The sequence below is a fragment of the Vipera berus genome (genome assembly GCF_964194415.1).
Source record: "Vipera berus genome assembly, chromosome: 9".
Classification (NCBI taxonomy): domain Eukaryota; kingdom Metazoa; phylum Chordata; class Lepidosauria; order Squamata; family Viperidae; genus Vipera; species Vipera berus.
In genome coordinates this window covers 1606848-1628819 of record NC_138212.1, presented here as the reverse complement: position 1 = coordinate 1628819, position 21972 = coordinate 1606848, and the positions used below count along the sequence as shown (strand labels likewise).

The 21972-nt window shown below is 49.7% G+C and overlaps 1 protein-coding gene across 1 annotated transcript; it reads right to left on the bottom strand.

Annotated features, from left to right (window-relative positions):
* Positions 1–581: 581 nt before the first annotated feature.
* On the bottom strand, positions 582–18893 carry DACT3 (dishevelled binding antagonist of beta catenin 3; the record flags this gene model as incomplete). The annotated part of the gene is made up of 4 exons (XM_081334416.1): positions 582–3211; positions 3584–3742; positions 3914–4028; positions 18675–18893. The coding sequence occupies 4 exons, from the start codon at positions 18891–18893 to the stop codon at positions 1566–1568; spliced, it is 2139 nt and encodes a 712-aa protein (XP_081190542.1). The 3' UTR covers positions 582–1565.
* Positions 18894–21972: the final 3079 nt, after the last annotated feature.

Genomic DNA, 21972 nt, shown 5'->3' with positions numbered 1-21972 from the left:
GCTTGGGAGCCAAAAAAGAAAAGAAAAAAAAACCCACCCCAAATTGCTTGGACAGTGCAACTGGGTTTCGTGGGACCATTGTTGTAACCCTTGGCCTCCCTTTCGGAGCCCCGCAAATTCCCCAGCTACGAAATCCTCTGGCCGTACAGATCGGATGGAGAAAGCATTGGGGATTCTGCTGTGACTTATAGGTTGATCAGCCAAGCTATGAGTTTAACCCTCGGGCGAGTTCTCTGTTCCTTGGGAGCCTGCATAAACTTTAGCCGTGATTTGCAGCGGGCCCCACCAAGATTTTGTCTGCTGTGGTTTACGGGCTCGAACAGGAAGTTCACGACTCTCCCGCTTGCGGTGGAGATCAATCACCAGAGACCTGAGGGGTCCAAGGTGCCCCCCCTTAGCCTAAACATTTGGGAGGTCAACCTAGAGGTGAGACAGGCTGTACTTCGGTAGGAGAGATGTATCCCGCAAGCTGGTTTTTCTTAAAGTGTAGCCTTTAAAGTCTTGGTTTTTGAAATGTTCCTTTTGGGAACCAGGTGGCCAAACCAAAGGTTTATCTTATCCCAGCAGCTTTTCGACTAAAACACACACAAACCAAACCGTAGATTTTTATTTACACAGAGAGAAGAACTATCTGTATACAAGATTGGCAGGACGGATTCAGTTTTCAGAGTTTTAAAACAAAACGTAGACTTTTGAGAAGTCTGGGAGAAAGAAAGAAAGAAAGAAAGAAAGAAAGAAAGAAAGAAAGAAAGAAAGAAAGAAAGAAAGAAAGAAAGAAAGAAAGAAAGAAAGAAAGAAAGAAAGAAAGAAAGAAAGAAAGAAAGAAAGAAAGAAAGAAAGAAAGAAAGAAAGAAAGACGGAAAGAAGGAGGGAAGGAAGAAAGGAGGGAGGGAGGGAGGGAGGGAGGGAGGGAGGGAAGGAAGGAAAGAAGGAAGGAAGGAAGAAAGGAAGGAAGGAAAGAAAGAAAGAAAGAAAGAAAGAAAGAAAGAAAGAAAGAAAGAAAGAAAGAAAGAAGGAGAGAGGAGGCAGAAGAGGAAGAAAGAGGGAAGAAAGGCAGAAAGGCAGGAAGGAAGGAAAGAAGGATAGAAGGTGGAAGAGAGAACAGGAAGGAAAGAAAAAAGAAAAAGAAATAGAAAGAAGAAAGAAAGAAAGAAAGAAAAAGAAAGCAGAGAGAGAAAGGAGAGAAGGAAAGGAAAGGAAGAAAAGAAAGGAAGGAAGAAGGGAAAGAAGGAAAAGGAAGGAAAAGGAAGGAAGGAAAAGGAAGCCATTATAAATACCTCTCCGTTTAGGATGGATGGAGTTAGCGAGACGGGGAGCCAGGAAGCCACAGACTCAGCAGTTTCCAGGGAAGAGAAAAGGTCCCGAATCTCCCTTCCATCCAAGGCCGCCTCACTTTCCCACCACTGTTTTTCTTTCCAACCCAGACTTGAAGCTGAGCAGCGCCTGGACTGGCACCTCGCTGGCTGCTGAAAGGGAAGATGAGACACATTCAAGGGGAACTTTCTGGGCCCCCCCCACAAAAGTCGGGGAACCAGCAGGACGTTGCGGGAACCGATGGTGCTCCCTTACACCGTCGTCATGACTTTGAGCGAGCCGGATCGGAAGCGCATAATTTTCTTCTTGAGTGCGTGAGAGGCCTTGATCTTGACGAACACTTTGGGCTGCCCGCTGGTAGCCCTTCCTGGGCCGGACGCCGACACCAGCTGCGGAGAGAGCTGCTGTGGCCACACGAGACCCCCACTCTCATCTGTATCGCTGGATGCGCCGCTGCTGTACGGCGGTGGCGAGTCCCCGTCGCTCAGGCTGGAGTCGCTGTCTCCGCCGACAAGGCCCTCCTCCAGGCGGCACACGGGGGCCCTCCTGGCTGGCTCGCCCGAACACTCAGAGTCACTGCCTGGGTAGGTGTACCCTGCAGGGCCTGGGCCCTGTTGGCCCCGTGGCGGCTCCACGGTGCTCCCGGGAGACAGCTCCTCTTGAGAGAGCTCGGCTGTTGAACTCCATTTGCGGCAGCCACTGCCCGTGTTCCTGTGCAACCGACGCTGCCGGGAGGGTTTCTGTGCTGATTCCTCCCGGTCCACAGTCCCGTTTTTCAGCCGGGACCTGTTCAGAAGGCTGTTCTCCGATTGAGACCTAGCCGCCTTCTTGGATTTGGGGGAACTTTTCCTCCCGCCCCCCTTTCTCACAGCCCCGTCGCTCAGCTCTTCTGTAAAGCGGCACTTCTTGGCAGGGGCCACAACCCGCGGCCGTTCCCTCACCAGCAGAGGGACCCGCTCGGGCGACAGTTCCACCGAGCGGCCTTTGGTCAGAGGTGGGGGCTTCTTCCTGCCCGCCCGGTGAGCCTGCTGGGCCCAGGGGGGCTGCTGGGCAGGGATGTACTGGGCTTTGACCATCAGGCAGCCTCCTTCCTCCGACTCGTAGGAGACTGGCTCCTGGACGCTTCCCCGCGAGGACCCTTCCTCCCTGTCCAACAGCGGGGATGAGGGATAGAGGGTGTCGTAGTGGTCTACGGAGGGAGACCTCCCCTGGGCCAACGCCTGCAGCTTGGGGGGTTTCCGGAGACTGGACGGAGGTGGATGAAAGTCCTCCGCCACTGTCTTGGTGGCCAAAGTCCTCTCGGCTGCGGCGTCCCACGAAGACCAGACACGGGTGGTGGTGACAGCAGCGCTGCGCTCGTGGCCGCAGGGCGACGGGGTGCTGCTGCCCCTCTCCACGGCCGGAGGGTGCCTGCGCTCAGCCTGCAGGGACAGCAACTCGGTGGGCCGCTTGCAGAGGCTGCTCTGCCGGACCACGCCACCTTTGGCCGACGGCTCCGAGCTGAGGCTCGTCCGGGGCTTGCTGCCTCTGACCAGCTGGCTGCGGCGGCGGAGGAGACGGGAGATGTAGCTCTCCAGCCGCTGGCCCTGCGAGGCAGCCTCCGTGTAGAGCTGGAAGTCGTTCCCGTAGGCCTCAATGTTGCCATCGGGATCCTCTGGGTAGGACAAGGCCCGGGAAGCGGCCGAGGAGAAGGCGGGGTCCTCGTACAGGGGGCTCTGGAAGAAGGGACTCTGCAGGGCCACTGCATGCAGGGGGCTGGGGTACAAGAAAGGGTCTGGGGTGAAGCAGGTGGGCAGCGGCTCGGCAGACGGATCTTGGGATGAGGCGTAGGGGGCTGAGAAGGAGCGCGGCATGGTGCTCCGCTGGGCTCTCTCCTTGCTGTTGTTGGCTACGTCCCCTGTGGAAGGCAAGAGAGAGAGAGAGAGAGCTGGGCAGGTGGGGGGGGGCTGAACCCCCCTAAAACTCTGAATGCTGAAGCTGTTTCAGGGAATCGTCCACACTGGATCCAAGTCCACCTTTCATGAGTCCTTAGTGCTGTCTGGGCTTGGTGGTTTTCTTGAAGACATTTCATTACTCGGACTAGGTAACACTATCGGCACTGATGAGGTTCCCTAGTTGGGTCATGAAACGTCTGCAAGAAAACCACTAAGCTCAGAGAACACCAAGGAGTCCTCAGTTCAACCCTGAGTTACAAATATTTTCCTTTATTAGGTTGACCTCTCTCCACCCAGGAGTAGCCAGGTGCCAATCAAGCCACCTTCTTACCCACCTACAGATTTGGGGCGCTCGTTGGAATAACCAAGGCGGGATTCTGGATGGCTGATTCGAGAATAGGACCCCGATGCTGATGGCATGCTGGAGGAAGAATCTTCAAATCCAGAAGCTGGTGAATCGGAGGCCACTGCCGACTGTTGACCCTCGTAGAAACCTGGTGAAGAAGTGGCATCGATATTACTAGACTCCTGTGACCCCCAGATTTCCAGCCGAGCAAGGAAGGCCAGATTGCCCGTGATCCCACTTCTGACACCAGCCATAGAAGGAGGGAAAATGCAAGAGGAGACAAGATTAAAACAAATGCCATGTTTTCTTCTCCCCATACCTGAACTAGGCCAGCTGTCTGTCTCAACTGCCTCCCCGCACATCTTCTCGTTGCCGTATAGTCGTAATAAGCCCAGCTGCTGTTCCATTTCCCACATCAGCTCAGGAAGGGCATCCTGAAAAACCCCAGAAAATCATCAGTTGGTCTCATAAGAGGAACGGATATTGCTGCCTCTTTGTTATCTATAGTAGTAGGAGTAGTAGTGTCTATATAGTAGTATCCATAGTAGTATCATAGCAGGTAATAGTAGATATTTATTGAGTAGGCATCATATATTAAGTATATACTCAATGGTATTATTAGTAGGTATATACTCAATGATTCACCAAAGCACCAGAGGGAAGGATGAGAAACAATGGTTGGAAACTGATCAAAGAGAGAAGCAACCCAGGATTAAGGAGAAACTTCCTGACAGTGAGGACAATTAACCAGTGGAACAGCTTGCCACCAGACGTTGTGGGCGCTCTATCACTGGAGGTTTTTAAGAAGAGGCTAGAGTCTAGACAGTCACTTGTCTGAGATGGTATAGGTCAGGGGTAGGCAACCGTGGCTCTTTTATGACTCGTAGACTTCAACTCCCAGAATTCCTGAGCCAGCACGGCTGGCTCAAGAATTCTGGAAGTTGAAGTCCACGAGTCACAAAAGAGCCACGGTTGCCTACCCCTGGTATAGGTTCTCCTGCTTGAGAAGGGGGCTGGACTAGAAGACCTCAAAGGTCCCTTCCAGCTATATTCTGTTCTATTCTACTCAATATATGATAATGAAGTAATACCTACTCAATGCATGATTAGCACATTGAGTAGGTGTCACCTTGCTGTGATACCTATTCAGTGTTCTAACCATTTCTTGCACTCCCCCCCAAAACAGGGAAATCGACACAATTTCCCAGCCCAGAAATCTGGAAGAGAGGTGGACACACAATCACTTCCTTTTCCGTCACTCTCTACTCAGACACACAACTCTCTCAGTAGACTCAACAAAGAGCAGTGTAGCTTCTCCTTGATGTGACCCCCTTTCCTTACAAGCCAAGGTAGTTTCCATATGTCGGACAACACCCACCCACCCCCAGACGTAGATGAGATCAGAGGTCCCCACAGGTTTTATCTTGGTAGCCAGATGGAACAGGGAGCTCCAGAAGAGTGTGTATTTGTGTTTGTGTGTCTGTCTAGGGTGGATGTGTGGATGTGAAAGAGAGAGAGAGACTGGGAAAAGAAGGAACTGGGGGAGGGGGGAGAGCTATGGGGCAGCTTTTGACCTTCAGACAGATGGTGGCCCCAGGGACAAAAACGACTCCTTTGGAAGCATCAGTCAAACTCCGGACAGGAAAACAATGGGCCGAAATTTTCACCCGACCCAAATAAAGTGTGAGTGGGCCTGTAATCACAAAGTAGCGTCTGTTGGCGACCGCAAGCCTCTCCAGGCGTTCCCATCCAGACAATCTGACCAGAGATTGGAAAGATTGGAAGGTAACAACACAAAATCTTGGAGAATGGTTGATGGACGGCAAAGCAAAATAAAGCAAAAAAGCAAAATGCAAACAGCAAAGGCACTCCGACACACAACACGTCTCCACAATATTACTCCAGCTGAATATTTCAGCTGGCTCCTGTTGTAAGCATTCCACGTGTTTTTGGCCCGTATCCCTGGTGCTCTTTGGGAGAGGGAGAGAAAGGCCTGGGCTGGGATTGGAAAGGAACGCACCTGTAGGCAAGCCGGCCACAAGTCCACCCAGGTTGCCACCAGCGAAGGAAGCTAAACCAAGAGAAGATCTCGGGGCAGGGGGAGAAGGCAACCTGTGTGACTTTTTCTCACATTGACAGCTGCGTTGGAACATACAGGCTAGCTCAGGTTTCGGAGCTGAGAAAACATGGTCAGATCGTGGTGGGAGGTTGATGTCAGGCAGTGTTTTTCAACCCTGGCCCCTTTAAGATGTGTGGACTTCAACTCCCAGAATCCCCCAGCCAGCTTTGCTGGGAATTGAAGTCCACACAACTTAAAGCAGCAAAGCTGGCTGGGGGATTCTGGGAGTTGAAGTCCTCCCATTCTTTCAAGCACCCAAGGTTGAGACACACTATGTCAGGTCATTAAGGAAGGAAGCAGACCGGAGAAGAATTTGGAGCATCCTTAAGCCAGTCTGTGGTGACGAGTTCAGCAAATTCCTTCAAGTGAATTCCGGTCTGTTCCTCCCTATCAGCTGTTAGACCCAGCAGGGGTTTTGCTTCCAAATTGTCTGGATGAGGTCATGGAAGAAAACTTTTATCCCGTAGCTGCTTGTTTTGTCTCTGCCTAACCAATGGATTTCTACTGACGGAAAATACATTTTTTTCCCTCCTGATTATTTCTTGCACAACCCTCAGCCTTGCACACAGAATTCTCCGACATGCCACAAAAGCTTTAGCAAAGATATGCCAGTACAGGTAGCCCTCAATTTATGACCATAATTGAGCCCAACATTTTTGGTTGCTGAGTGAGACATGGGTTAATTTTGCCCGGTTTGATCCCCTTTTCTCTTTGGCAGCCCCATAAATATTAGAAGGCTGCGATCATGTCACCCCTGGCCCTTCTCTTCATTAAACTAGACATACCCAATGCCTGCAACCGTTCTTCTTCGTGTATTTTAGCCTCCAGGCCCCTAATCAACTTGGTTGCTCGGCTAAGGCTATGAAACATCCCAGATTTTGCATTTCCACCTTGCAAAACTGCCTGCCTTTGTCTAAGAAGGAAGGGCTCCTCAAATCCTTTCCTTCACCTGTCAAAATTTGCATCTAACCTACTTTTTACCTGGTGCAGTTGAATCGATTCCAGTTACAGGATCTAGGAAGAAATCCCTTAAGGGAAGAGGACCGCAATCTTCAAAGCTTTTAAGAAAATAATCTACACCGGGGTGACTTTATTCCGTCTGCAAGACAGACTCCAAAGAGGAGATATACTCTTTATCTCCTACCTTCCTGGAATCTTTTTTCTCCCTCTGGGGGTCATGTGGGTGTCCAAGAAATCAAAAAAGCGACTCTGGGATGGATAGATTATATTCAGTTGACTCATGACGGTCTCCGTGTCTCCTTTCTGCATTTCTCCGCATTTCCTGCGAGCCACCCAGGGTTCAGATTTAGCTGCGGTTTTAAACCGGCCCTAAGGATCCCCTGTTGCTCACTACTTTAGGAGCTGGATCTACCTTGAAACCACTCCAAAGAGAGGATCAAAAGCCCCAAAGGAAAGATCAAAAAAGGACTCCTCAGCTGCAATCAACACTCCAGATGAGCAGAGATTAACACCAGGATTAACACCAAGACCAACAATCAAGAAGTACACAATGCCCCAATCAAGGAACTACCAACACAGAGGAACAAGCTAATAGTAAACAACAGCATAATCAAGGAAGAATGATAGGGCAGGCCACTAGTATATAGAAATAAGGACAAACCCTACTCCCTTCTAACACGGATGTTCCCTAGTTTGGTAATGAAATGTCTAAAAGAAATGTCTAAAAGAAAACCGTTGAGCTAAGAGAGTACCAAGGACCCCACAATTGTTGTCATTGTTATTGTCCTCCTCCTCCTCCTCCTCCTCCTCCTCCTTCTCCTCCTCCTTTCCACAACCCCCCTCCTTCTAGCACTGATGATGTAACCTAGTTGGGTAATGAAACATCTGCAAGGAAACCACCACACTCAGAGAGTGTTTCATATATACAGTACTGTGGAGGCAGGAATATCTCAGACACAAGTATGGTTCCATTAGCACACTATATTATCCCCCATGCTTACTGTGCAAGCACAAAAACACACACTTTGAAACGGCCAGAGAAATACAGCGGTGAAGGAGATCACCTGTTTGTTTATAACCCAGTTACAGCACAAACAGGTTTATAGTCCTTCATTTGTGCTTATTTGCTCTAGGTATTTTATTTTCAAGCGCCATCCTTGGTGCTTCAACCACGTGCTAGTCAATTTTGCAACCCCAGCTTGTCAATTTCATCATTCTGGACAGCTTTTCCTAAGAGCTCCACTTGCCTTTATTGTAATTCCCATCTTTCCTTGGGCATTTCCCACAATAAAACTCTGATGAAACCAGAGTTATAAAACACATCGTCCTTGGAACTGCAGCTAAGATATAATTACCTGGAAAAGCCCTTGCATAAAACCCATAAAGTCAGAATAACCAGATTGTTTCTTTTAAGTGGGGGGGTGGGGGGGGCGGGAGAAGGAATAATATCAGGATGCTATTAGGAGAGAAACTTTCAAGAATGATTGCAAGAATGTGATGTGGTTTCCTTGCAAGAGAAAAGTCAAGGTGGAAATAGAAACGGAATGGTACGGTATGTGCAACGTACGTTTATTTTTGCTGCATTTGTGGATGCTGCATTTGGAGTGATTTTTAAAGAGGGAGGAATTGAAAATTCCAAGGAAAAAAGCCGCCTATTTATTTTCCAGATATGCTGAGCGGTTTCAGGCAAAATATCTCAAACTGTGTATCACGAATCCCGGGAGAAATTTGGAAAAGCAGACATCATTGAGGGGGCTTGCACAAACCAACCAGGATTGCAACCAGCACTTGCCTCCACTTTGCCTGGACAACCTGACGGCAAAGCCACAATTATCACTACAAAGAGGAAATACAGGCAGTCCTCGACTTACAACAGTTCATTTAGTGGGGAGGCCGGATTCACTTAACAACTGTGTTACTAACTTAACAACTGCAGTCATTGACTTAAGAACTGTGGCAAGAAAAGTTGTAAAATGGGGCCAAACTCACTTAACAAATGTCTCAGTTAGCAACATAAAATGTTGGACTCAATTGTGGTCGGAAGTTGAGGACTGCCTGTATTTATCCTATCTTCGTCCAGAAGGCTAAGGACGTTTTACTCCACAACGATCCTGTCAGGTAGGTTAGGCTGAGAGAGAGGATTACTCTAAAATTATGTAATCAACATACATCTTTCAGTGTAAAGAATAGAATAGAATAGAATAGAATAGAATAGAATAGAATAGAATAGAATTACAAATAAGAATAGAATAGAATAGAATAGAATAGAATAGAATAGAATAGAATAGAATAGAATAGAATAGAATAGAATAGAATAGAATAGAATAGAATTACAAATAAGAATAGAATAGAATTACAAATAAGAATAGAATAGAATAGAATAGAAATAGCAGAGTTGGAAGGGACCTTGGAGGTCTTCTAGTCCAGCCCCCTCCTCAGACAGGAAACCCATTTCAGATTGTACCCAGAATCTCTCAACTGCTATCTCAAGACCCTAACCCAGTGTTTCTCAACCTTGGCGACTTTAAGACATGTGAACCTCAACTCCCAGAATTCCCCACCAAAGCCATTACTACTACTACTACTACTACTACTACTACTACCTATTTAAATTTTATGCTACCCATCTCACTGACATATCAACTCTGGGTGATATATAAATTTAATAAACAAATATCTAAAATTGGAATATTTTATCTGGGGACAGACTGGTACATTGCCACATTATTATTATTATTATTATTATTATTATTATTATTATTATTATTATTAATAATAATAATAATAATAATAATAATAATAATAATAATAATAATAATAATAATAATAATAATAATAATAAAAAGTTTATACCGCCCTTCTCCCGAAGGACTCAGGGCGGTGTACAGGGCAATAAATATCAAAATATAAATACAAAAGTTAAAAAAGAAGTTAAAAAGGATTAAATAATTATGCCCAATATAATACAATAATAAAACTGTGTTAAAACTAAATCCAACCCCAAACCCATCAGACTTATGACCTTGGGAAGCCTTTGCTGTCTCGATTAGGGTGTGCAATGCAATAAAATAACCCACCCCAGCCATTACATGTACAATACGGATGGTAGCATGTAAACTTTATGCATGCATAATGTTACGTGCACAAAAAGGCTTTGAATCCACCATCACCGTGGCCATCTTGACTTTTTTTGACCCCTTCCCAAATCTCCCTGTTATGAAAATGAACGAAACCAGCCCTGAAGGCATTGAACACCTTATCTCCCTGCTTGCAACTGGCTAATATATTTAATTAGCATTCATTAAACCTACTTTGTGGTAAAAACTGAACCACAGATACACCTTGGCTTTGAGATCTGAGCAGCTCTTGCCAAACCAAAGCCTCCTTCCTCACCTGAGGTCCTGCAGGTGTGCTGGGTTCCGACCCCAATGGGGCAGCGCTGGCTGATAACCATGGACTTTGTAGTGAAGCGCAGCTGAGAGGCACCAGCAGAGTTTAGCAAGCCTTGCCTGCTTGCTTTATCGGGGCTTACTTTGATATTTCTTAGTGCAATATTTCCAGTTGTGTATTTCCAGGCTCTGGTTTTGCAATCGACGGACTAGGAGAGGAATGTGCTTTGATGAAAGAAAAAATTGCAAAAGCTCAAAGCTTTTGTTCATAAAAACCCCAATAATGTGGCCAACTTTCAGCTTAGGCAGCCGGAACTATTCCAGCTTCACTTTTTTTTCCTCTGGAAAACAGCTTGAGAAGACTTTGTGGGCTCCCCACAGCCCACAAATCCTTGCAAAGGGAGGAGAGGAGGGGGTCTTCCGAGTAGCCAAGATGTGCCAATTACCTCTTTGGTTAATTAGAAAGCTGCTTCAAACGGGAAGGCGGTGCAGAGAACGGTGAGGATGGCAGAAAAGGTCATTGGCAGTTCTCTCCTTCCCATCCAGGACGTGGCACAGAAGCGTTGCTTGAGCAGGATTGTCTGCAAGATTGTCTGGGACGCTACACGTCCTCTTCACAACCTGTTCTCCTTGTTACCTCCTGGGAGGAGGGGGCTCCGTGGTATCCGAAGCAGAACATCCGGATTCAGCCCGTTTTGTTCCCTACAGTATCAACCTTGTGAACTCTCAACGCTTCCTCCTTCCGTTATGTGTTCAAGAGGGGCAGTGATTAATATTTATATGTTACTTATGTGTAAGGGTGTAGTAGGTCTATATATGTGTTGTACATAGCATGTTTAAATGGGTGCTATGTACGTGTACACTTTGAAAGCCAGCAACTAAATTTCATTTTTAATGTGTGCCATTGTGCTCACAGTAAAAATGACAATAAAGGTTATCTATCTATCTATCTATCTATCTTCTATCAATCATCTATCTATATCTCATCTATCATCATAGTTATCTATCATGTTTATCATCATTATCTATCTATCATCTATCTATCTATCTATCTATCTATCTATCTATCTATCTATCTATCTATCTATCTATCTATCATCTATCTATCTACCTTCTGAACTACACCTGTTCCTAATGGGCTAGACTCCGAGTCCCATCATCCTTTGACTAGGCTCCTAGTGTGTTATGGGAATTGAAGCCCAGCCCATCTGCAAGGGCCTCAGGTGGGGGAAGGCAAGCTTCATCCATTCTCATTTTACCAAGTGGTAAATTCCCTTGAAAGACCCAGCAAAGCCTCTCCATTGTTACCGGATCTTCCCTGCCAGCCTTATCTTATCTCTGCTGCCCTGAGTATATTTAGAAAACCTTCCCCACCCCTTTGCTGAAAGCAGCTTCTGCAAAGCTTCCCACCCCCTCCTCTTTGGCGTTTTGCACTTAATTACGGAGGAAATTTGCATTTTCCCCTTTTGTTCCTCCTCTTCTGTTTTCCTGCTGGAAGCAGTCAAGGATTAGATTTAGGAGGATGGGTTAATATCCTGGAAATCAACTGGGCAATAAGGTGGTTTCTTTTTGCCAAGAGTTATTGCCCAAGAACACACTTGTCTGATGAAGGAGGTGAGCGCAGACACATCCCTTAGATAGAACAGAGAAGAATAAGAGTGGAAGGGACTCTGGAGGCCTTCTAGTCCAACCCCCTGCTCACGGAGGAGACTCCATACCTTGGAGTGTCCAACCTTGGCAACTTTTAAGAGTTGTGGACTTCAACTCCCAGAATTTGCCAGCCATGCGAATGGGGAATTCTGGGAACTGAAGTCCAATAGGTCTTCAAGGTGCCAAGGTTGCACACCCCTGCTTTATCATATTTGTTGCTCTTCTGTGTACATATTCTAAGGTCTGCAGGCACCCAACACCATGTTCACTGGCTGTGTGCCCTCCTATGGGACTACAACTCCAATGGACCAAACTAGCAATAGGCTGAGGATTATGAAAGGTATCAGGACTTTCAGAAAGACCTCTGAGGAGAAGGCTTTGATCCTAGTCCCATCATCCTGATCAGCAAGAAGCTTCTATTAATATTGGCAAAATTCTCTCCCAGCTACAGAGATGCAGCTGACAGTTTATGGAGATTCTCCATCATCCCGCTGACAAATCCAAGATCCAAGAGACTCCTTACCTTTTCTTTTCTTTCTTTCTTTCTTTCTTTCTTTCTTTCTTTCTTTCTTTCTTTCTTTCTTTCTTTCTTTCTTTCTTTCTTTCTTTCTTTCTTCTTTCCTTCCTTCCTTCCTTCCTTCCTTCCTTCCTTCCTTCCTTCCTTCCTTCCTTCCTTCCTCTTTTTCTTCCTCTTTCTTTCTTTCTTTCTTTCTTTCTTTCTTTCTTTCTTTCTTTCTTTCTTTCTTTCTTTCTTCTCTCTCCCTCTCTTTTATTGACTTATTTTTAAGGTTTATTAGCTGCCCAACCTTCAGCCAATTCTCAGGACAACATGCGATAGGTGCCAACAAAAATCCTTGCCAAGTGTAGGAAAGTCACACAACAATTGGTAAAAAGCAGAGACTTGAAAACTTACTTTAAAAAAAATCTCAAGATACCGTGGAGACAGATATACACAGGAATAAAAACATAGCAAGATGCGAAGTCAGCGGGAAATCAAATTCACTTAACAACCATGTTACTAACTTAAGCAATTCACTTACTCGTTGTGGCAAGAAAGGTCATAAAAAGGGGGCAAAACTCAGCCACAACAATTTGGAGCTCAGTTGTGATTGTAAGTCAAAGACCATTCGTACAGCTAAAAACTCCCAATTTTTGTCTTTAGGAAAAAAAACACTATGTACTTTGAAATTTCCTAACTAAAAATGGCTTTTAGGGCAAGGCAGGGAAAACATGAAGCCTCAAGCGAAGTCAAGTGTGTCTTCCTTCTGCTCTGGGTCTCTAGGAGTGAGATGAGGAATTAATGCATTGACAGTTGGGGGCTACATAATTACTGCCAACAGTGCAATTACACACAGAGGAGGTTTGCAAAGCTCGAGGCAGTGTCGCCAATTATCCTGTGTTCGGTTATCTCACTGGTGCATCCAATTCATAGGAACTTGTTTCTGAGCAAAAATATGTTACATTTGAGTGGCGGTTCTTGCAAAACTTCCTGGTGCTCTCTGAGCTGGGTTGTTTCCTTGCAGACGTTTCATGACCCAACTAGGTAACATCATCAGTGTTGAAAGGGAGTGGGGTTTGGGAGGAGGAGGAAGAGGGGAAGACCATGGGGTCCTTGATGCTCTCTGCTTGGTGCTCTCTTCTCGCCCTTCCTTGCAGACGTTTCATGACCCAACCGGGGAACATCATCAGTGCAAACCCATTTTTTTTCTAGCCGTGATGATATTACCTAGCTGGGTCATGAAACATCTGCAAGGAAGGGTAAGAAGACAGTGCCAAGCGCAGAGAGCCCAGAAGACCCCACATTCTCCCCCTCCCTCCTCCTCCCCCACTTCTCTGCAAATCTCTCTTCGACCTAGTTTGGGTCATGAAACATCTGCAAGGAAAGGGAACCACCCAGCCCAGAGAGCACCAAGAAACCCTCATTTCAACCCTGAGCTGCAAATATTCCCTTGTAATGATACTTTCAAGTTTCAGTCAAGAGGCTGGTCTTTGAAGCTGTAATGTAGGAAACTAAAATAAGCTTTTTTCCCCAGTTCCCTCCCCCCCTCTCTCTCTCCCTCCCTCCCTCCCTCCCTCCCTCTCTCTCTCTCTTCTTGCTAATTTCCTGGAAATGATAAGCCATCCACAAAGAACTTTTAAGAACAGACGTTGGGATTGTGAATATCTTCTGGCTGGATTTCACGTCTGCAACGTCCAAATTCAAACAATTTATAAACACACGTTCAAAGCTGAACTTCAAAACATTTCAGCCCACCTAAGTTTATGCTTAGGGAGAGAAAGAGACAGGAGAGGGGGGGGTCTGGACTTTTATTGTTCCTTCTTGAAAGATCTGAATCACTGCACCATCTGTAAGTCCTGACTCAAAGGAGACGAGGAGGCAGACCCCCAAGCAGAGCAGCCCTAGAGGGGGGGAAAGCAGGAAAGAGCTTCTTGCCAAAAGCTCCTTCAACCTCTCCAGAACAGCCGCCAATCCCTGGCATGGCAGAACCAACCGGAGCCTTTTGCATTTTAGATAACCTTAGGGAAGGCTTCACTACGTTAGGAAAACCAAAGCAAGCACGAACATAAATGTCTGCAAGGAGGAAAAGGAGAACCTAGAAGGATGGATGGATGGATGATAGATAGATGAGATAGATAGAAGATAGAGATACCAATAGATGAGAGAGAATAGAGAAAGAGATAAATGATTGACAGACAGACATATAGAGACGATAGATAACAGAGAAAAATGATTGACAGAGATAATAAAGAGATAAATGAGAGAGTGGGGGGGGGAGGAGTCTATACCTGCTAGTTCAGATGGGGTTGTTGAGATAATCAACAATTTCTCCATGAGGAAGGCATTTGGGAGTCCTGGCCCAACCCTCTTCCTCCCCAACCATCATAAATTCCAAGATAAGACGTCAGACAGGAGGGGGACTGGGGGGGGAGGGAAGGGGGGGGAAGGCCAACTCTGCCTCTGCAGATTATCCAGGCTGAGCAAACAGGATGATTTGGAAAAGAGACTCAGGTCAGGAGGAGTGGATTCCCTCCCACCTCCTTTACCTTCCCCCTCTTCTCCAATACGCTCCTCAACAATAGTCCTCGGCTTACCACCACAAGGGGGTTCCAGAATGATGTGACTCACTTAGCATCCGCCCTGCTCAGCAGGGGAAATCCTGATCCCGCTTGTGGTCCTATGTCAAGAGCTACCTAATTGCAGAGGTTTGAACCCATCACAGTCACCACCTTGGAAGTTTCTCACACACACACATACACACACACACACACCAACCTCCTCCAGGCCAAAGTCCAGGTGTCCTTCCAGCTGCAGTTTTTCGGGGGTCCTTAAAGTGAGCACAGCTAATCCAGTACTTTGACTAGTAGTACGTTGACCTTTGCTCTCATTACCTGCCCTGCCCTAAACTGTCCCATGGTCTTTCTCCCCCTGTCCCTTCATGCCTGTTTGTCTCTCTTGGGTCCTCCTCCCCACCCAGGCCCCTTTCCCCCCCCCCCATGCCACTTACGGGCAGTGCTTTCCAAGCTGACCTTACCCCAACCTTCTGCAGATCCTCCACCTCGTCCCATTTCTCCCTCCATCCTAGCAAAGTGCTGCTTGCTTTATGGTGTTGACATGGCTTTCCTGGTGCCTGGTTGACCTGACAGATATATACACACACACACACAAACACACACACACACACAAAGTGGGGGCATTTTCACAGACCCCCTAAATCCAGCCTGTTGGAAGAAATGAACAATAAGCTTGCTTGAGTTTACTCCATAAGCTTCAGCTCGTGGTCTAGGACTCTTCCCTTGGATATGACAGACTTTAAAAGGTGGGCCTTTAAGAACCATCACTGGGGCTGGGGAAGATAGGAGTTGTAGTCCAATGGCTCAGAGGTTGGCTGCTGCAGAGGACTCTCTGAAGCAACTGTGCAAAATGAGGACAGCATGGTGAATGAAGATCAGTTTTGCTTTAGAAAAACCTGACAATAGTCACTGAGTCATGGGGGGGACTGAGGGGGGGTTCAGATTCAGGAAGGTAAACACAGCTCTCTTACCTCCTCCAGGGAAGGGGGTAGGTAGGTAGGTAGGAGATTAAGGAAGGAAGGGAGGGAGGGAAGGAGGGAGGGGGGAGGATATGGGGAAGGAAGAAAGGAGAAAAGTCAATGCAAAGGTGGTTATTTTCTTCTAAAGGTGTAGAAAGGGAAGAATACATGGTATTGGGGGAGGGGTGTGTACCACTATCAACTTCCCCAATTCTCATCTCAGCCCAACATATCTGGAGCTGGCAAAGGGGTGGTTCAAGGCAGTGTTCATCAACCTTGGGCACTTAAAGATGAGTGGACTTCAATTCCCAGAATTCCTCAGCCAGCTTTGCCTCAGAAAACCAGACCAGCCCAAGAGGCAGGAGACCACCCCTCTCCCCCCCCAAACCCACGAGTTCATGGGTTGGCCAAAGAGGTCTAGGCAACTGCATGCAACCAACCACCTCAGAGCTCTGTCTATATGACTCCAGTTAAACTTTTCATTGTAAGGAACTCAAAGTGAAGTCCTTAGCCTACTGATTCCCAGGAGGAGGCCCTGTTGGACTGCAATTCCCATCACCTTCAGCTGTGGGGTAACAAAGATGGTAACACAACACATTTCAAAGCATCTTATGCAGAAAACCAGCCTTGGGAATTTTGCTAGAAAATCCAGAGATCTTTCAATTCTTGCCTGATCCTGCTTTGTGCTAGAATTAGGTGGTTCCAGATATCTCCAGCATGGCTCTTAAGTCCCCAACAAGGGACTTGTCTGTCTCCATCATCTCCAACCACGACAGGAAAGAGCCAGTTCAACCCAGGAGACCATAAATTCAAAGTTGCACGAGTTTGGGGCTCTCTCAAAGGAGGAATTATCTGTTGGAGCAGTCAGTCCTGGTGCTTAACACTATTCAGCAGGCTGAGAATACAAGCTTTCATTGTGCCCGACATAGAATTGCTAGCTAAATACTGCAATATCTGTTCACAAGCCACCATCTGGGCGTTATAGGCTGGGTCACCTGTTAACCCAGCAGTAGCCAAGTTTCCATCTGGCCGCGATGGCCACTGCGTGCCAACCTCACAAAGTGTGCCTGGCTGGTCCCACAATGTTGACCAGCAGCTCAGAGAAGCGCAGAGTTGGAAGGGAACTAAGAGGTCATCAAGTCCAACCCGCTGTACACTGCAGGATTCATGACATCATCCCCTTTGATAACTACCCAGCCTCTGTTTGAAAATCTCCAGGAAAGAGGCAAAAAAATCTGGATGTGATAACCTATTCCAGTGATTGGCAGCTCTGAAAGTTAATGTAATTCTTCCCAATATTTAATTGGCACCTTAAGTTTCATCCCATGAGTTCTAGTCTTGCCTTCTGGAGCACCTGAGAAGAAATTCAACCTCTCTACAATGCAACAGCCCTTAAAAGATTTGACGGCAGCTGTCGTGTCCTCTTTGCCAGCTAAATGTCTCTGGGACAGGGGTAGGCAACCTAGCATGGCTGGCTCAGGAATTCTGGGAGTTGAAGTCCATTTGTCATAAAAGAGCCAAGGTTGCCTACCCCTGCTCTAGGACAGTGTTTCTCAATCTTAGCCAATGTAAGAGATGTAGACTTCAACTCCCAGAATTCCCTGGCCAGCATGCTAGTGAACTTTAAGACTGAGGACTTCAGCTCCCAGAATTCCCTGGCCAGCCATGTCTTGAGAAACCCTCTCCCCGATAAAAGCGCAAGCCCATCCAGTTCCAACCGGTAGGAACTCAGGAACCAGAACTGAAAAAGGGAGGAACCTACTCCGGGATGGTTCAGAGGAAAAAGGATCTACTGGCTCCTTCTTTAAACCTCCAGGGATCATGTCGCCCCGCATTTCAGCAAACACATCTGCTGGGGACACTTTCCCTTTCTGAGGAGCCACCCCCAAATGCCAACTGCCCCCGCTCCGAATGCCACAATCGAGCCTCGCTTTAATCCGGAGTCGTCTCGGTTCCCCTTCGGCTCGCCTTTGCCAGGGAATCGTTTCCCTCTTCAGCAACCGGTATTCCCCGGGCAGGAAAAAGGGAGCTGGCGGACCGTTTTTCCATCCAGCCAAGGGCGGATTCCGCCTTCCCAGTCCCGCTCGACCCCTTCGCCCCAGCTAAGCTCGCTTGGGAAGCATGGGAGGTGTAGTCCTGGAGATCAGGGAGGAACCTGCCTAGGGAGAGGAGGGGGCTTGGGGTCCACAGACGCTCCAGCGGCGGCCCGCCTGCCCAGAAAAGACCCCTGCGAGCAAAGCGGCGTTGCGCTCCCGGAGTTGGCCGCAGCGGCGGATGGATCAGCGAAGCCGGCTGCCGCGGTCCTGGTGCAAGCCGGAGACCCAGCCTGGCGGCGGGCGAGCAAAGGAGGGGAGGGGGCTCTGCTGATTTCTTCCAACGGAGCCCAACCAAGCGCAGAAGGGAGGCGACGGGGCGCAGCTGCCCGCTTCCACCAAGCCTCCCCAGGGCCGGAGGACGCGGGGTGGGAGGGGAGGAAAGGGGGCGGAAAGGGGGAGAGCGCCTCTCTTCCATCCCCATCCCGCGAGCGCGCGCATGCTCCTGCTCCATCCTTGCCGCCCCCAGACCCATTAATCCGACTGCAGAGAAAGGAGCCCGCGCAGGGGACCCGGGATCGTCCGCCTCCACCGTCTCGGCCGGTTCAGGCCGCCGCGGACGTCGGGCAAGGAGCAGCCCACCCACCCACCCAACCGGAGCCCGGGCTCTTCCGACGCCCCTTCCCCGCGGGACAGCCCGACGACCCCCCTCCCCCACCCGGAGCACGTCAAATACCCTTCCCCCAGGCAGAAAAGGAGGGCGGGCTGCGGCGACCCCTCCCCTCGCCTCTCCTGCCGCCCCACCTCCCTCGCCCTCCGGTGGTCCCAATCCGGCGCGCCCCCTCCCCGCCTGGGTGTCCTGCCTCCTGCCCCCCCCCCCTGCTCCTCTCCGGCTCACCAGCTGCTCCTCCGGCGAAGGCTCCCCGCCTCCCCCGGGCTCGCTGCTCCCGGGCTTGGGGGCCGAGGGCTCGGAGGCGATGCGCAGCGCCTGCCGGACGCGCCGCTCCTGTCGCTCCCGCAGCAAGTGCAGCTCGCACAAGCCGGCCAGGGTGCCTTCCAGCCAGGCGCGCAGCCGGCCCCGTTCCGGGCTGGCCGGGAAGGAGAAGGCGCGGATCATGGTGCCGCCAGCCGGCCAGGCAGCTGCAGCCCTCGGCGGGCGGGCGGGCGGGCGGGCGAGCGGCGGCTCCTGCAGCGGCTCCGGCGCCGGGAAAGCGCAGCGGCGGCGCAAGTGCTGCGCTTCGGCGGCGGCTGCAGCTCCGCCGCTGTCACCGCCTCATTTGCATGTCGGCGCCGATTGGCTCGCCCGCCCGACACAGATTGGGAGACTCGGCCTCTGATTAGTCCGCCCGGCCCAGCGCCACGCCTCCCATTCAAACAATTGGGCCCCGGCCGCGCGTCGCTTTGGCCCAATCGAGCCACGCCATTGGCTCCCTCGGCTCCGATTTATTTACAAAGCCCCTTTCGCGGTGGAGATCCGGCATTGGCTCAACTGGGAGGCTCAATTTGCATGGCGTCGCCCTCAAGTCCAGCCATTGGCTCTTCCGCGGGAACTTCACCCGTTGGGACCCGCCCTCGCAGAGAGCTATTGGGCGGTGGCCGATTATATCTGCATACTCCCGCCGCCGAGCCGAGCTGCTGACACGCCTGCCTCATCTGCATAAAACTCCCCTCTCCGAAAGAGCGCCCTTGATTTGCATAATCGAGCCGTTGATTCAAGCCATTGGTTCTTTCCCCTCCCTGCCTCCCAGCCACGCCCTGCGATTCGTCTATTGGTCCGCTCAGCTCAATTTACCTGGCTGGCCACGCCCTGCGATGGGAGCCACCGACGCCCTGGACATTAAATCATTTTAAACCACTAATCAAATTATTAAATCATAACAAATAGTCATAAATTCCCCGCTCCTTGATCTCCCCGACACGCCTGGACGCCAGGAGCATCATTTGCCAGTCATTTGCATGTCTCCGCCTTCTGCTGGCGCAACCCCTCCATCGTCTCATTCATAAAAATATCTGGCCCCGCCCACCGAAGTGAAACAGTTTCTGGCCGCCCATCTGAATGTCTTGTTTTCTGAATGAATGAAGCTTCGGGGATCCCTCGTCCGCCCCTTCAGGGCCCTCGCCTTCCCTCCCAGCATGTCCCCCTAGTTTATTTTGCCCCAAAGTGTGCCGAGGGTGACTTGTTTCAAGCGGACGTCCGGCCAAAGGCAGCTTCGGGGGATCCTCTCGACTTTCCCCTAAATGCCGGGGACTGGGCGGTTTGGGGCCTGGGGTCCCCGAAAGGTTTGGGGGAAGGCACCCGCCGACCGTGCCCCCGCTCCTGGTTACCAGAGACCGACTCGGCTGCTGCCTTGCTGGAAAGGCGGACTTGATCTCCAGGCGAGGCCGAAGAGGGGCTTCTGTTAGGCGGTCAGCAAGCCTGGAAAATGTCCCTCTGCAGTTCAGACAACCGTCGTTCGTGGAGTTATGAATGGGGAGACGACCGGAGAGCCCCAGGTTGGGGAAGGTAGGTTGGCTGACCTGGGGATTCAGACGCGGCTTCGGACAGGGAGCTCCCCCCCCCCCCGCGCTAAACAGGCCTCAGCTCCAAAAAGCAAGGGACCAGGTCAAATCATTGGACGTGGGGATGCCCCCCTCCCCATTCTGTATCTTCCCATCAGTGTAAAAATGTTATTTGAAGGAAGGAAGGAAGGAAGGAAGGAAGGAAGGAAGGAAGGAAGGAAGGAAGGAAGGAAGGAAGGAGAGGGAGGGAACAAAATAGAGAGAGAGAGAGAGAGAGAGAGAGAGAGAGAGAGGAATAAGTCACCCTGGCTGAAGACCAAAACCTGGGTACTTTCTGGAACATGTGGGGGAAGATATTTGCCAGGAGCCTTTTGAAGAGTTCTGCAGATCCTTTTTTGTGATGGGGAGAGAAAGCCTCAAACTGACTAGATTCCTCCTTTCCCAATCCCCAGAAGGGCTTTGGGACTCCAACTCCCATCACCCTCGACAGTGTGGGTATTGGGTGGGGAGGTCTGCCACACCTTGGGAACCCCAGTTGGTGGTGAAGGGGCTTTTTTTTAAGAGTTCCACTACACAGGAACCCACGAGAGGAGACAGCAGCATCCCCCAACTCAAAAGGGGAAACTGGCCCAGGGATGGGTGTAAACACCGGAGGAGGAGGAGGAGGAGGAGGAGGAGGAGGAGGAGGAGGAGAGGCTGGCTCAGCTTCCAGGGAACAGCCATGCGCGATGTTTCGGCCGCCAGGAGGGCTGGCAGCAATGACAGTGACTAGGATGGGTAGCAACAGTGGTTTATAAATGGTGGTGATAATAATAGTGTGAGCAGGTAGCCATGGTGATGGAGAAGTGGGTAGCCATAGCAATGGCAGTGCGGGGTGGGGTGGGGAGGATGCTGGCAGTCTTTGCCAAGGACAGGGAGAAATAGCAATATTGGCGGGGGGGCGGGTAAGGAAGGAAATGGGAAGATCGAGTCTCTTTGAGGCTGCTGGCGAGTTGTGGTGAGAAGCATCTGTGCTCCCTTCTCACCGTCACGCGGGGTTGCTCACGTGCCAAGGAGCCTTGCACGGTGGGTTGATGCATGGGGGGTGCAATCTGAGCCCCAAAGGCTTGGGGACCCAAGACAGGGGACCAGACTTCCGCAGCTGGAAACTCAACATAAAACCTCACAATACCTTTCTCGGAGACCAAAAAGGGGCACCAGCAGAGCAGAACAGCCACTTTTAAGCAGCTGCTGTGACCTCTCTAGCTCTCAGGAGTGCCTCTGAGCCAGTGCAAAGAGCATTACTTCCTCTCCATTGGGAATCCATGTCAATTCCACACCTGGAATGAACGTCAATTCCCCATCTGGAATCCATGTCAACTCCTCACCTGGCATGCGTGCCAATTCCACACTTCCAGGCCTGTCAATGCCACGCCTGGAATACATGTCCATTCCCCATCTAGAGCCCTTGTCAATTCCCCACCTGGAAAACACATCAATTCCCCACCGGAGAGTGTGGCCCCGCTCCGCTAAAGCCGGCCACCACCGAATCTGCTGCAGGCGTTCCAGATTTCCTAAGCATATGCAGAGCGAGGGGGGCCGCGTGCCAAGGCATGTGCGGCAGAGTCGTGTTCTGGAAAAAGTGATGGAAGGAGGAAAAAACTTATTGTCTGTATTCCATTGTTGCTATAGCCACAGCCCGCAATGGAAAGTCCTTC